The sequence below is a fragment of the Heterocephalus glaber genome, unplaced genomic scaffold, assembly GCF_053883595.1.
Source record: "Heterocephalus glaber isolate CG9 unplaced genomic scaffold, H.glaber_assembly_v1.0 deba00001504, whole genome shotgun sequence".
NCBI lineage: Eukaryota > Metazoa > Chordata > Mammalia > Rodentia > Bathyergidae > Heterocephalus > Heterocephalus glaber.
This window is the reverse complement of record NW_028258324.1, coordinates 72362431-72378518: the sequence shown is the minus strand read 5'-3', so window position 1 is coordinate 72378518 and position 16088 is coordinate 72362431. Positions and strand designations below refer to the sequence as shown.

At 38.5% G+C, this 16088-nt stretch overlaps 1 protein-coding gene across 5 annotated transcripts in view; it reads right to left on the bottom strand.

Moving 5' to 3' along the window:
• Positions 1 to 16088, bottom strand: part of Setd2 (SET domain containing 2, histone lysine methyltransferase) — a 121090-nt gene that overhangs the window by 37128 nt on the left and 67874 nt on the right. For 4 of the 5 annotated variants that reach the window (XR_015441168.1, XM_087187095.1, XM_021256920.2 and 1 more), the window contains 2 exons: positions 5338 to 5386; positions 2008 to 2191 (listed from right to left, as the gene is read on the bottom strand). Coding sequence is in view for 3 of the 5 variants with exons in the window: in XM_087187095.1 (XP_087043221.1) it covers positions 2008 to 2191; positions 5338 to 5386 (233 nt within the window). In the remaining 2 variants the exon portion in view is untranslated. The remainder of the gene's footprint in view (positions 1 to 2007; positions 2192 to 5337; positions 5387 to 16088) is intronic. The other variant, XR_015441167.1, reaches the window with a different exon arrangement.

The window sequence follows — 16088 nt, the reverse complement described above, 5'->3', positions numbered from 1 at the left end:
AGATTATCAATATATAAGTCAACTGTGTATCTAAATACCTAACCAAAAATGTAAGAAAAAATTAAAGTTCCTAGATAAATATACCACAGATACATAATCCCGTCTGGAGAGAACTACACATTTTATTGAAGAAACCCTTTATTTTACTTGTTTGTTTAGTGGTAGTGGGGATTGAACCCAGGGCCTTCATACTGAGCTTCATCCCCAGCCCTCTCCCCCTTTAAATTCTGAGTCCGGTCTTGCTAAACTGCGCAGGCTGGGCTTGAATTTGTGATCCTCCTCCTGCCTCAGTCTCCAGAGTGCTGGGATTACAAGTGTGCGCCACCACACTCAACTCCAATTAGATTTAAGGGATTTAATTCTCTTCCAAAAACACATATATATGATTACTTCCAGGGTAGCTAATGATTCCTCCCCCATCCCCTCCTAGTGCCAGGGATCAAGACCAGGGCCCTGTGTTTGCCAGGCAAGCACTCCACCACTGAGCTATATGCCCAGCCCTGAGAAGGATTTGTTAAGTCACAGCAAGTTCTAACTATAAAGGAAAAATACAAAAAAACCCCACAAAAAACCAACCATATATGTAATTACACATTAATTTTGAATATTAAAAGATACCCAAAAAAGTAAATATGAGTCATAAACTCATAGAATATAGTTGCAAAAATTATCAAGACAGAATTAGAATACATACCCAGAAGTCCTAAAACTTAAGACAAATAATTCAATAAATGGGCAACACATAAAAGACATTTTCTAGAAGAGGAAAAAGTAATGGCCAATAAACATAACAAGATGTTTGATCTATTTAGTGATCAGGGAAATGAAATTAAAATCACAATGAATTACTATTAAATATCTACACTGCCCAAAATTAAAAAATTCTGGCAACTGAATTATACAAATCCTATTTGTTAGTTTTTTTAAAAAGCAAATTTAACTTGAAAAGAATTTCCATGGAAGAAATACTTGTTAGCTCTCAATGTGGTTTGCTTTTCCACCAGCAGAAGGGAGTCTCTGGTATTTTTAAATCAGTATTTTGATTGGTGTGGCACAAGGTTCACTAGATTCACTAGAAAACAAGTAAGTTGCCCAGGCTGGCCTCACTCTTGTGATTCTCCTGCCTCACCCTCTAAGTAGCTGGGATTACAGGTATGAGCCACCATGCTCAGCAAAGTTCTTACCCCTTTTTTTGATGGTAGTGGTGATTGAACGCAGGCCCTTGAATGTTAGGCAAGCACACTGCCATTGAGTTATATTCCTAGCTCCCTCTCTTTTTTTCAAAAAATTTAAATTGCCTAGGCTGGTCTTAAACTTTGTGATCCTCTCGCCTCAGCCTTCAGGGTACCTGGGATTACAAGTGCAGACCATCACCTTTAAAGTTCTGACTTTGGAAGAATTATTATTACTTTGGGGGAAGGTGCTGAGGACTGAATGGAGGGGTGCTCTACATCCCCAAATTTTTAAATTTTTTAAAGCCAAGGTCTCCCTAAATTGCCCAGGCTGGCCTCAAATTTGCAATCTTCCTGCCTCAGCCTTTTGACACCATTACTTTTGAAGAGTTATCTCCCATCAATCTCCATTGCACTTTAAAGAATAAATCTTTGGTTCCCTAAATAGTACTTATATATTATCAAATAGAAACTATTCAAATGAGATTGAGAACCTTTAAGATTTATCACTCATCAAGACATAATACTAATTCCAAAAGTCACTGGTATCCAAAGTCAGAAGTAGACTCAGAGCAAACTGCATGACACTTGGGCACCGTTTTTAGTTTTTGTTTTTGTGGCAGTACTGGGGACTGAACCTAGGGCCTTCACACTGAGCAACGTTTCTAGTCCTTCTAACTTTTTAGACAGTCTAAGTCTCTAAGTTGCCCAGATTTGCCTTGACCTTGCAATTCTCCTGTCTCAACCTCCTAGAGTGCTAGGATTACAAGTCACCACATCTGCTGGCTTGGATACTTTCTGACTTGGCCCCCAAAAAGAAAACACAATCACTTACCTGTCATCTGACCTTTTTGTTCCCCGCTCATAGGCAGAAGAAGGTGGTGAGAGGGAGCCCCTTCGTTTCCTTTTCTCTTTACTCTGAGTCTGCTTATCTAGATCTCTCTCTCTTGACCTGTTAGGAGTCTTTGGGGCAGCTGTTTGATCTCTGAGTCCAACAGCATCTCTTCCTCGCTCAGTTACTAAGGGAAAAATATTTTGAAAACTTTATTTGGTAGACTCCTCTCCACTATAACAGTAAATCAAGTATGTGATTAAACTTCTATCCAACAAATGGACCTATGGACCCTTCCTTCAGCAATCTTGTCCAAATATGAATGAGACTCAAATCTTATGTATTCACTTTACTGACTTAAACTCTCTTCCACAAGTGCCCTTCTCTTTTCCCCATCAAAGACTCAGACTAAGTCTTCAGCACTTCTAACAAATACCGTCAGTGCACACAAGATGTTCCTTTTACCTTTGGCAAGGCAATCTGTTCGTCAGTTCAAAATATAGAAAACCTTCAACTGGACCTGTAACTCCGTATTTCAATGGGTAGAAAAGCCTGACATGCTAAGCATAAAAACATCAATTAGAAACATTTCCTTAATTAAAAAAAAAAAACGATTAAACAATTTTTTATGAACTACAACTAAAAAGGAAAAGTATTTCAAACACAGATATTAACTTTGGAAGTTATCAGGGCTAGGCAGGGAGATACATCTCCAAAGAAAAGAATAACAACTTCCTATTAAAAGATGGTGTTACTAGCCTTCTTCACTGTTTCTCTTTACTGAGAATGGTTCTTATTCTATCTTCACTTAACCAAAATTCCATTGCCATTTTTTCCCCAAAGCTGACCTGAATACTGCTCTTCACTAATCATGCTTACTAAATGGTTTCTCACCTTCCTAAGTCATCTCCCCACTGAACATTTCAGTCGCTATTAAACACTTCAATATAAATTGATTGGTAATATATGCTTTTGCTTTGCATGTTAGTCTCTCCCTCCTTTTTCTTAGTTGGAAACAGGGTCTCACTATGTAGCTGAGGCTAGCCTTGATCCTCCTTGCCTCAGTTTCCTCAGTGCTGAGATTACAGGTGTGCACCACTATGCTAGGCTTGCACTATTAAAGAAAGACTTTCTCATAAAATATTACTCTTAGCACAAAGCAGATTCTCAATAAACATGATGGGTTTTTTTCTTCTTGTCACATCATAAAAACATGCTATCAGTCCTCACTGCAGGATGAGATTTGCACAAGCCATTCTTCCACTTCTTTTAGCCAAAAACCCCATGTATAAGCATCTGACAGTGGGGAGGCTAACAGAATTTGCATCACATGCTGATATAAAATGCTGTACAATTAACTGGTCCAGTTCACAAGGTACTAGCACTATGTCTTCCTATGAAGTGCTCAGGACTATTGTTTCCTCCTTCAAAGTCATGTTTCTCGCCCTGGTGTAAATTTTCTTCAAGTGCACCTATTTTTCCACTATACATAGTAAAACAAAAAAAAGGACTCACATCAACAGTTCACATTCTAACTCTGTACCTTAGAATATGTGAGGCAGGGAAGTTATTCCATTTATTTGGGCTAATTTTCTCATATTATAAAACAGAGGTACAGCTAGACTATGTATTTCCTAGTTCATTCAAATTTTAAAGGTTCTAAGCTTTCATTTCTTGACACAGAAGAGTGAATACAGGCTTGCATTATAACAACTTCCTTGTTGGGCCGGGGATTTAGCTCAGTGGTTTCGCTGTCTGCTGTGCAAGTGCAAGGACCCGAGTTCGATCCCCGGTGCCAAAAAAAAAAAAACCAACCCACTAATAACAACTTCCTTGTTCTAAAAGTCAGAAACTGAGATGGGGGTTCCATATGTGAAGAAGACACTGAAGATGCCACATAAAAAGCTGCTCCCTAAAAAGATCATAGTTGTCCATTAAATACCATTTTCTGTATCCCCTGGAATTCAACAACAGACTAAATACTTGCAAAATATTGCAGGAAAACTTTCATGGATATTTAAGCTTTGTCTACGTTACTAATGGTTTCAACTAAGTGAGCTCAGGCAGTTAGCCTCAGATAATCAACTCCACAGTGGTGCCACATTTTTGCCAACCAATACTGCCCAGTGTTGGCTTCTTTTTTAATTTTTTTCAGTACTGGAAATAGAACTCAGGACCTTGCGCTTGCCAGGCAGGCACGGTCCCACTGAGCTACATCCCTGGCCCGTTGCTCTCTTTCTTATAGAAAGAGTTCTCTGCACTCCTGACTGATGTCTGGTTATGAAGAGATTAAACCAGTAGAATTTAAAAATGTGCCAAAGACACAGTAATGGTGCAAAAGATCTCTCACAGGTCCTTAATAATAAGACTTTTTTTTTTTTAATTTTTTTTTTTTTTGGGTACTGGGGATCGAACTCGGGTCCTTGTGCTTGCACAGCAGGCGGTGAAACCACTGAGCTAAATCCCCAGCCCAAGACTTTTTAAAATTATGGCTATACACACCAAAAATAAGGTAAAAGACTAAAAAAAAAAAAAAAAAATCCTACAAACTGGATTCTTCATTCTATACTGGCTCAATGCTGGAGGACTTCAAGAAACCAATGACTGCCACTATAACTGAGTTCACTGCTTTAATTCCTAAAACAAAAACTCCTTTGAAACATAACTAACTGTAAAGCCCAGAAACCATGGATTCCCTGTTTCTGTTCTGTAACAATGATTTTTTTAGCCTTTTCAGGGATCACTGTTGTCCTGAAAATCTGGTAGAAGTTTTAAACTTTCCCCAGAAAAGTAAATATATACATAGGCTTTTGCATAAATATTAGAAGTAAATATTCTTTCACAGACCTCTGGGAGTACAGAATTAACCATGTCTACTCTTGAGGAACAAATGAATGGATGGGAAGCTCCTGAAGACCATGACTTCAAGGAAAGGATCAACACAAGTAGTTAAGGGACCTCTCCTTTGGCAAAAAATCATTACAAAAGAAGAAAAGTGCAACTTTCCACAAAGCCTTTGTACATAAGGAGGGGAGGGGGATTGAGGTGGGGAAAGGGATAAAATTTATTTTTTAAAAAGTGCAACTTTCGGGGCCAGGGATTTACCCCAGTAGTTTCGCCACCTGCTGTGCAAGCGCAAGGACTCAAGTTCAATCCCCAGTACCCCCCCAAAAACAGTGCAACTTTCCAAACTTTTACACAAAATGTTTAATTTATCTAATTATATATTGTATGCTTTCAAGAACCGAAAGCTAAAGTTCTTATCGATCACCTCTGCATATACAAAAAGAATATTCATAAAGCCATTTCCATAGAATAATGCTGAATACTTACCTGTGCTCTCCTTTTCAGTTTGACTTTTCTTTGGAATTCGATACACCTCCTGCAAAAAAATAAACCAAAAGGATTAGTGTGGGGTGGAAGTAGTGACTGCTTTGAAACTGATAAGGTTTCATATGTCAACAAAGAAATGGGAAGGAACAAACTGCTATTATTTTCCAAAATTTGACTTCTATTTGGCTTTAAACAAAAACAGAACCCAGTATGATCCCTTAAAAACTAGTAAAAACAGCAGGTGTGCTGCACACCTGTAATTCCGACTACTCAGGAAGCTGAGGCAGGAGGATCATGAATTTGAGGTCAACCTGGGCAAGTTAGTAAAACTCTGTCTCAAAAAGAGTTGGGGGTGAGCATTTGTGAGACCCTGGATTTAATTCCCAATACTGTATGTGTGAGAGAGAGAGGGAGAGATACAGCACAAATGTCCTTATTTTACATCAACCAGGGTTGTATGATCTCACTACAAAAGGAGCAGCTTAAGCGACTGGGCATTACATTTCTGCCAAGAATATCCTTCTGGAGAATTCTCATTTCAGTATGCTTTCTGCATAAAATACGTATTGTTTCCTTACTAACTGTATTTGTAAGTACAATTCTAACATCTCACCTACCACTCCTACTCAAGGGAGGAAAAGCAGCAATAACCCAGTTACATAAAAACATCAGAAAGTGTATGTGTAAAGACAATTCCTGCCTGTCAGCAGGAATTTTCTGTAAATGCAAAGCCAGCTTGGCTAATCGCCAAATGTACTATGTACTTTTACAATGGTACTGTTACAGTGATTAAGCCATTGTTGCTCCTGGAATGGCATCTAATACTGTACCAAAATTGATCTTAAGGAATCTCTGGCAATGTCACACTACAAATCCACAACTCTCAATCACACATAAATAGTATCTCTTCTTTCAAATAATCATGTAATACTAGGCACACACCTGTGTAACCTAGTGGTCCTATCTGGGATCTCTACATTATTATTGGTTCTATCAATATTTGTGGAAATGTGAAATGGCCTACATAGCAACACACAACTGAGGAAGGGTCAGGATGTAATATTTAGCTGCCACTTAAAATGACATATATGAACAATACAGATACTACATAGATGGCAACTGTTACAGGCATTTGTGTAATTATCCTATTTGTCAGGTATTATTCTAAACATTTCAAATGCAGCTGGACATGATGGTGTGCACCTATAATCCCAGCACTCAGGAGGCTGAGGCAGGAGGATCACTGCAAATGTGAGGCCAGCCTGGGCCACAGTGAGTTCAAGGCAAGTCTGAACTACAGAATAAGACTCTGTCTCAAAAAACCAAAAATTAAAAAAACAATTAATCTTTCAAATACATCATCTTATTTGAGGTTCAAAACAACCCTACCAGGTAAGTAGTATCTCCATTTTACAAACAGGAAAAATTACTTGAAAAATTTAGCAACTTATCCTTGAAATACTAAAAGTTCTTAGTTCCATTCAAAAGTTTAGGTCAACTGCTAAGCTGAAAATGTATGCTGAAGTTCACAGAATAGCTGGGGATTTAGCTCAGTGGTTCCGCACCCTGCAAGCACAAGGTCCTGAGTTCAATCCTCAGTACCAAAAAAACCCAACAAAAAAGCAAAATTTAAACTTGGCGGGGGATTTACCTTAGTGGTACCACATCTGCCTCGAAAGTACAAGGTCCTGAGTTCGATCCCCATACAGAAAAAAAAAGTCTCAACTGAATAAACAATTACTATTGACTACTTACTGTGAACCTAACAGCATGGAAACACAAGTTCCATCAATATATGCCCACATCTTTGGAGTGGCTAACTTCATCCTTATTATGAAGTCAAAGTTACATACAAAATTTCAGCTGGAAACTGTGATGATCTAACTCCCTCCTCTCCAACTTATACATTAGAAGACTGAAGTCCTGAAAATCCAGCTGGAGTTTTCCAAAATCTCACAGTATTGGAAGCTGAGAATGAAACAGCCATGTGAAAATTAGTGTGATATTTCTTAAATTCATTTTTGTCTTGTGAATAAACAATGTTAGGCTGAGTGATATGAAAGTCTGTTGAGAATAATGTCACACTCACAAACTACACATTCCATCAGAAAATGTTTATCTGAGTTGGCTTCATTCACATCAGCAGTGGATGTAAAGTCACTTTTTTTACTCAACTTAAGAGTAGTATAAGAACACTAAACTGTGAGTTAGGAGACCATGATTCTCACCTTGCCAACAGAGAGAATTAAAAGAATCTTGCCTCTTAGCCACGTGTGTTGGCGCACATCTGTAATCCTAGCACTTGGGAGGTTCATCAAGGAGGATCACAAGTTTGAGGCTACCCTGGGCTACACAACAAGATCTGTCTCAAAAGGAAAACAAGAAGGAAAAAAACCTTGCTTCTGCACTCAATCCTCCCCAACCCCAGTACTGGGGATTGAACCCAGGGCCTTTGCACAGAGCTAATCTCAACCCCACCCCATCCCTTTTTTTCTTTTTTTGAGACAGGGTCTCATTATGTAGTCCAAGTTGGTCTTAATTACAGCAATCCTCCTGCCTCAGCCTTCCAAGTGCTGAGATCACAGGCGTGAGCCACCATGCCTGGCTCTAAATGGCATTCTTTTCTCCAAGTCTGGTAACCTCTTAGACAATGAGTCAGACAGAGCTAAGAGTCCTTCCGGTCTATCCCTGATTCAGTAGAAGCTGGCAACTTGATAACCCCAGACACTCTTCAGAGTAGCCGACCGAAATGTATTCTCCCTATAGGCAAAACCAGCCCAAGAGGAAAGAGAGACTATATGGCTCTGAGCTGAAGTTGGCTATGTGTAGTTTTTTCCCAAATTCTCTCTTATAATGAGATTTGAGAACTGCTAAGAAAAGCCATTAATCTAGTGATTCTCAGCCTTCTTTGTGCCATCAGAATCATCTGAGGAGCTTCTAAAAAAAAGTTTATGTGGAAGCCACACTCAGAGATTCAATTTTCTGGGATGGTGTTTCTATAAAAGCTTCCTGGGGTTGTCTAATTTTCAGCAGGGTAGTGAATCACAGCTCTGATGAAACTACCTGTACACAGGAGAGAAGGAGTGGAGGATGTATGCTAATTTGGAAGCCCACTGATAAAGCAATGTAGCACTTGGGGGCGGGGGACCAGGGATCGAACTCAGGACCCTGTGCTTACGAGTCAGGCTGCAGCACCACTAAGCTAAATCCCTGGCCCAATGTAGCACTTTTTTTTTTTTTTTTTTGAACCAGGGATCGAACTCAGGTCCTTGTGCTTGGGAGGCAGGCGGTGGAACCACAGAGCTAAATCCCCGACCCCTCAATGTAGCACTTTTTAAAGGACATCATAGCCAGGCATGGTGGTGCATGCCTGTAATCCCAGCACTTGGAGGCTGAAACAGGAAGATCACTGCCAAATTCAAGGACAGCCTGGGGCTACATAATGAGTTCAAGGCCAGCCTGAATTATGTAGTGAGAACTTATCTCAAAAAATAAAATAAATTAGGAAACAATTTATAAAAAATCTTTACAAGCTGGGGACATAGATCAGTAGTACAACGCTTGCTAAACATGTGCAAGACCCTAGGTTCAATTGCAAAAAGAACCCAAAAAACTTATTCTGGGAAGGGAAAAAAGTTAATACTGATTTAGACTGTTCCTAAACTAAGCGGCACTTACAAGAACAAAATAATTTACAATGAGAGTAAGATAAGTTTTCTACCTTTTATTCTAAGAACAATTATTGTTCTGTAATAACAGATTTTAAAAAACTATGATTAGATTATTTAGCTTTACCTTGTTGGCATGTATAGAGCAAACTTTGTATGTGCCACCCAAATCTTTTTATAAAATATTTTCCTAAAGGACAGCACTACTGAGAATGAGAGAGAAAAAAAGACTATGAGCAAAATGCCACTTTTATAGCTGAAAGAACAGACTGAGGCAGAAAGATTTTAAGTTTGAAGCCCGCCTGCGAAATTCAGTGAGACCCTGCTCTCAAAAATAAAATGGCTGAAGGGCCGGGGATTTAGCTCAGTGGTTCTGCCGCCTGCCTTGAAAGTGCAAGGTCCAGAGTTTAATCCCCAGTACCATAAATAAATAAATAAATAAATAAATAAATAAATAAATAAATAAATAAATAAAAAAAATGGGCTGGGAATGTAGCTCAGTGGCACCACGCCTGCCTCACAAGCACAATGAGAGTAGTTAGATCCCCGGTACCTAAATAAATAAAATAGTTCGATCCCCAGTACCTAAATAAATAAATGGTTGGGCATGCAGCTCAGTGGCAGAGGCAGCCTAGCATAGTGAAGCCATGGGCTTTGATCCAAAGAAAAAAATGAATGAAAGAATTTTTTTAATAAACTATCATTTTTGTAACTTTTTTAAAAAACAAAAGGTAAATAGTACTTCCAGTTTTATTAAAAAATAAGACAAAATATATGTGTGTAAGGTATTTCTGGAAGGCTACACAAGAAACTGGTTGTACTGACTGCCTCCAAGGAACAGGGGTGGGAGGGGAAAACATATCAGTGTATGCCTTTTGAATTTTGTATCATGTACAGAAATAGTCTTAATTTTTTTAAAAAGAGGGGGAGGAGAAGGAAAAAGGAGAAGGGGGATGCAGGGGGGAGGAGAAGAAGATAACGTGTCAGAAGACGCACTGAGCATAGTACCAAAATAACCGGTGCACGGACCATATTCCTGGTGAAGATCCGGCTACTCACAAGGCAACTTTTAGTCGCTCTTTAGTAACTACCACATCTAAAAAGCTCTCCCTGGAAACTGTCATTCAGTTTAAACTTGTTCCTACTCTCTTCTCTAGCCTTGCCCATCTTGACTATAATTCAAAGACCCTCCTCTGGCAAGGCAGTTTTATTCTACATACTTCTGGCAGGCTCAGGCTCAGTACTGAAGCACGCAAGTCACCAGGTGGCACAGTTCCTGCTTTCAAGTTCCTCCTAGTTCAGCAGTAAGTATGTGTTCACAAAAAAGGGATAAAAGCACTTTTGTGAATAATGGTAATCACTGATGAATAATCAAGGTCATAATTGTTTCTCCAATTTTAGATTTCTGTTTTCCAGGCAAATTGAATCTACATCTAACATTTTTCCTCATACTTTTCAAATTTAACTTCTTCCACTATTGTAATTGTTAAAATTTCAAAATCACCACAATCCTCCAACTGATTTCTCTGAATTTCCTGTTGCACTAGTCAATCCAAACCTCCTAATGTTCAAACCACCCAGAAAACCCTTTTGGGACCACAGTTCGTCCTTCTCCCATCCCACACATATATGGGTTCCTGTTAGAGAATCTGCTTATATTTATGGGCCTTCACACCAGAAAAGACCTCCACTAATCTCAGAAGTTATGAAAATCTCATGTTCAATCATGGATCATAGGTTGAAAATGCCTGCAGCATTAAGGAAAAAAAGATATTTCAACAAAACATTAAAATGGATTCTAGGATAGAATGAAAGCAGACTTATTACAGTTTTTAAATCAGAAGCAGATTAAAAGAAATGTGAAAAGTACCAAAGAGAAAAAAATTGCACAAGATGCCTGGTAAGAACAAAGAAATGATTATTATTTAGGTCAGAAAGGGGGGTAGAAGAATATAGGATTTAAATCAGAAGGCCTGAGTCAATTTTTAGCACTCTACTCAAAAGCTAAGTCATAACCTCATGAGCCTGTTTATTGCCCTTGTACAGCCGCTTAAAAACAAACAAAACCCCACCACATACCTCACAGGACTGAAACAATTACATAACACTCACACAAGTATTTTCTGATCATCTATCAAACACAAGATGCACACTATGGATTCAAGAAATAGTGTGATAACTATGGAAAAAGACAGACTTTTCTTCATTTTTTCATTCAAACATTTATGAAATACCAAACAACTTTACCCAGGCTCTTCACACCTAGGAAGTAGAACACTAAGACTTGAGTGGGAAGACAGAACTCATCTATCTATCTTTGTTCAGTGTGCCACTGTGAAATGTTATTTGCTATGACTTGAAAGGATCTCATGGGAGCATACACAAAGGTAGAACAAGCACTATCTTAGAGAAACAGGTATGATTCAGCCGGGGGAAAAGTTAAACTTTAAATGAGAACAGACACCTAAAACAAAAACATTTTCAGGAATGAATAAGAGGGTAGGGGAAAGGTGGTGAAGGATAGGGGAAGGGTAGGGAAAAGGTAAGGAAAGAGGAAGGGAAACAATAACCAACTGTTACATTAGGATAACTTGAATTTAGAATAGAAAAATAAATAGGCATCAGACAATGCCATGGCATGCAAGTCATGTTAAGGAAAATGAATTTAATTTTAGCAGTGTAATGGGGAATCATGGAAAAAAATTTTAAAGGATAGTGACCCAAAACACTACTCTGTATACTGAATGCACCACAGGTTATAGAAGACACTTAGTAGTCATTCACAATCATTAAGATGTTGTTTATTATTGTAACCATTACTACCCAGATACTATAATAAAAATAACTTTTACTACAAAGATTAAGAATGGTCTCTGCCCAGGATTTAGCTCAGTGGTTTTGCCACCTGCTGCACAAGCGCAGGGACCCGAGTTTGATCCCTGGTACCAAAAAACAACAAAAAAAAGAACGGTGCCTGCCCAGTTTGTAATAGCTAAAACTTGGAAACAGCCGAATTGCCCATCAACTGGAAACTGGATAAAGATGATGTGGTTTTTTTATAAAATGGAGTACTACTCAGCCATAAAGAAAGAGAAACCAGAGACATTTATAGCTAAGTGGATGCACACTGAGGCCATCCTAAGTGAAATAAATAGAACACACATGTGTAAATACTGAATAGTTTCTCTGGTGTGAAAAACTAAAGTGTAAATAAGGATCAAAATGTACAACTGATAATGTGAAATAGGAAGAAAAGGTCTAAAGGAGTAGTGGAAGTGGGAGGGGTAGGGGAATGGAAAGAAAGGAAAAGAAAAAATATGAGAAAAGGGAAAGAATGGAAACAAATTATTTGTAAATAGGGAAGGGTGGAGGGGGTGGAGGGCCAGGAATGGGGAAAAAATAAGAACCAAGATACATCATGTAAAGGTACAAGATCCCAATGATGAATGTAACTATACTGTATACCTAAAATGTACCAATAAATAAACTTAATTAAAAAAAAAAAAAAAGAATGGTCCCTGCCCTTGAAGAGCTCACAATTTAGGGAGAGGAAACAAACATCTAAGTAAATAATCTTTGTAATCTGTTAAAATTACTACTTTTTTTTAAAAAACTCAGAAAAAGACAGTACAAAGCATTGTAAAGAATGAACTGAAACCATCAAACTCAGTGAAAGGATATTAAGGAAAAAAAATATTCCAGGCACAGAGAGGCTGTTCAAAGACATGGAGAAATGAATACAAAATGAAGGACTGATGTGATTCCTGCACTGAATATGTAAAGGAAAGTGATGGACAAGAAGGTTAGGGAAGACACAGAAATGCTTCCATTCTATACATTAGAGGCTCTGTTCCTTGAATAATGAGGGTCTCTGCGATTCTACTAGAGATTTCTATCAATCACATCTGTGTTTTACAAGTTAACGCTGTAACATAATGCAGAATAATATGAAGGGAGAAAAGAATGGGAGCAAGAAAGACAAACAGGGGACTGCTCCAAGAGTCTAAACAAGAAATGACAAGAGACAAAAGGATTGGAACCTGTATCACAGGGATGGGGCTGCTGGAGAGTAAGCAGTTCCTGATCAAGCTGAGCACACCAGAAGTGCCAGCTGTCAGGTAGCATGTACATCACTTTGAAAAAATATGATAGTCAAACTAAATCCACGCCAAGGAAGGGTTCTGTGGAGGGCTTTGTGCCATCAGATAACAAATGTTTCTTGAGGGCTACAGATGGGAAATAAGATCAGCACTGTGGTGAGCTCCAAAGTAGTAAATTTCAGATGACTTATTCAGACCTCTGAGAGCAAACATGGATGGGCCGAAGAAGAGCAAAACAGCATAGTGAAGAGCACTGGATTCTCTGTTTTTACCAATTAACCAGTGAATTGCTATTTTTCCTTTGATTTTTATTTCTGGCTACAAAGCTAGGTTCCCCTCCCAACTGGTAATTATTTTCATGTGAGATTCAGGTCATTTTGGAGAGAAAAAGATCACAGTATTTAAAGGGTAGTTGTGGTAAGAAACTACTTTAGATTTATGGTGCATGGTTCCTGGATTACAGGTTTTAAAGGCCTCTGTATTCACTTCTCTGACAAGCAATATATCATTAAATGTCTGTTCCCCAGGAAAAGAACAAGAAAAAGAAAAAGACAAAAGCCCAAATTAAGTGGCAAAGAGTTGATGTGACCTATTGACACGAAGGACAGAAATCTCAGGTGTGCCAAAATACATCCTTTTATGAGATAAGAAACAGACAGGCATGGTGGCACATACCTGTAATCCCAGCACTCAGGAGGCTGAGACAGGAGGACTGCCAAGAGTTTTGAGACCAGTCTGGGCTGTATAGTGAGTTTAAGGCCAGCCTGAACTACATAGTGGGACCCTGTCTCAAAAAAAGAACAGTAAGTGAGAGTCCCAGGGAAGCACAAAAGATTCAGAAGAGGAGGTGGTCTCAGATTAACAGAAGGAAAGAAAAATGTAGAGTGGTCAAGTACTTTATATATATACACAGACACATAACACACATTTTAATACAATCTGCTCACAGCTCCTAAAAGCAGATCTCCCCTAGAGCCCAGTTATTGATTTCAAAATATCATCTCCCACCACAAGACACCAGAGTTTCTCGGAGAAATGGCTAATTCCAGGCTGAGAAGGGGAGACTCACAAGCTGAGTCTGGAATGCTGTACCAAAAGTTTAAAAAGTAATGGAGGTGGGCATGGCACAGCACACACTGGTAGTCCTAGCACTCTGAGAAGCCGAGGCAGGAAGGTCATGAATTCAAGCCCACCCTGGGCAATTTAGCAAGATCCTGATCCCATCTCAAAAAAAACCACAAAAAAACCAAAAACAAAAAGCTAGGGAATGTAGCTCAGCGTGAAGGCCCTGGCTTCATGGAGGGTAGGCATAGGGTGTCAAAATGATGCTAAAGCCATCTTTAAAAAGTTCCCACTGACCAAATATGGGGCAGTTTACACATCAAATAATGGAATTGGTGGATCATTATTTATTGAATAAAGCAAGAATCCATGAATCTGAACTATTACGGTGGCACACACCTGTCATCCCAGCACTTAGGAAGATGAGGCAGTATGATCACCACGAGTTCGAGGCCAGCCTGGACTACACAGTAAGTTCAAGGCCACCCTGAACTACATACCAAGATCTTGACTCCAAAAACTAAAACAAAATTTAAAATTTAAAACATTAAAAAGAAAAACACGAATTCTCCACTATGGTTACAAGTAAGGCTAGATTTTACCACCTACATCTACACTAGAAAAGTCTCTCAAGTTTCTGACTGATATCATCATGGGAGGAACATTCCATAACACACTTTTGTAGCCTACACATTCTTTCTGTAAATGCATATTACTCTCTCATTTCTCAGAGGGTCTCACATTCAAATCACTTAAAATAACTTTTCCTGAACAAAGTCAATACTTTAAACGACAACAATACTAACTTCATGGGCAACAGAAACATGACTGTATATTTTTAGGGAAACAGAACTAAGAGTTCATCTAAAAGAGTAAAGGAAAAACAATTCTGTTCAAAGACAAGAGTGTTTAAGGTGGCCAGGTTCTGTATTTTATCATTTAGATCAGGTGTTGGCAAACTTTTTCTATAAAGGACAAGATAATATATATTACAGGCTTGTAAATTATCCCATCTCTGTGGCAACCACTCAACTCTACCACTACAATACAAAAGCAACCACAGATAATATATTAAAAAATGAATATGGGGACTGGGGATTTAGGTTTTGCTGCCTGCTGCACAGGTGCAAGGACCCGAGTTCGATCCCCGGTACCAAAAAAAATAATATGAACATGGTTTGTGCTTTAAAAAAAAGGTTTTATAAAAATAGGCAGTGGGGGGCTGGGGACTTAGCTCAGTGGCACTGTGCCAGCCTCTCAAGAGCAAGGTCCTGAGTTCAATCCCCGGTACCAAAAAAAAAAAAAAAAGGCAGTGGACACCTGATTTAGACAAAAGTATTTAACCCAATAACAACATGAATTACTGATATTTGACCATTTCTGCCTTTTACCAAATGAGACATACAAAAAAATTTAATGTTGCATTATCTAAAACAGCATTCTTTGAAGGCAGTTCTGATTGTTTTTAAAAAGCAGAGTAAGTAATGTTGATCTTCATGGACATAAAATAATCTCTTCACTCTACTAAAGGCTGAAATTTATAACAGAAATCAGGACATGTAACCTGCTGCACAGCAGATTTTACAAATGGTATTAGTGGAGTGAAATTTCAAGCATCACACTTTTCAGTTTTGTTAACTGTATTTTATTTCAACTTTCTGTAGAGTTTAATGCTTAGTTTTCTAGATAAATACTGTATTTTAAAAATAAGGATAATGTCTAGATAAAAGATGAAAGAAGAATAAGAAGAGTCTTTAAAAAGTGCTTAACTTCTCATGCATAGGAAATATTATCCCTAAATCATCTAAATCCAGGTACAAATGAAACTACCTAGACTTATTAGGAGAGATGGACATCTGTAATCTAAAGTGTTTATGAGAGAGGCTCTGGAATCACTAGCCACTACAACCCCTTGGTGCTT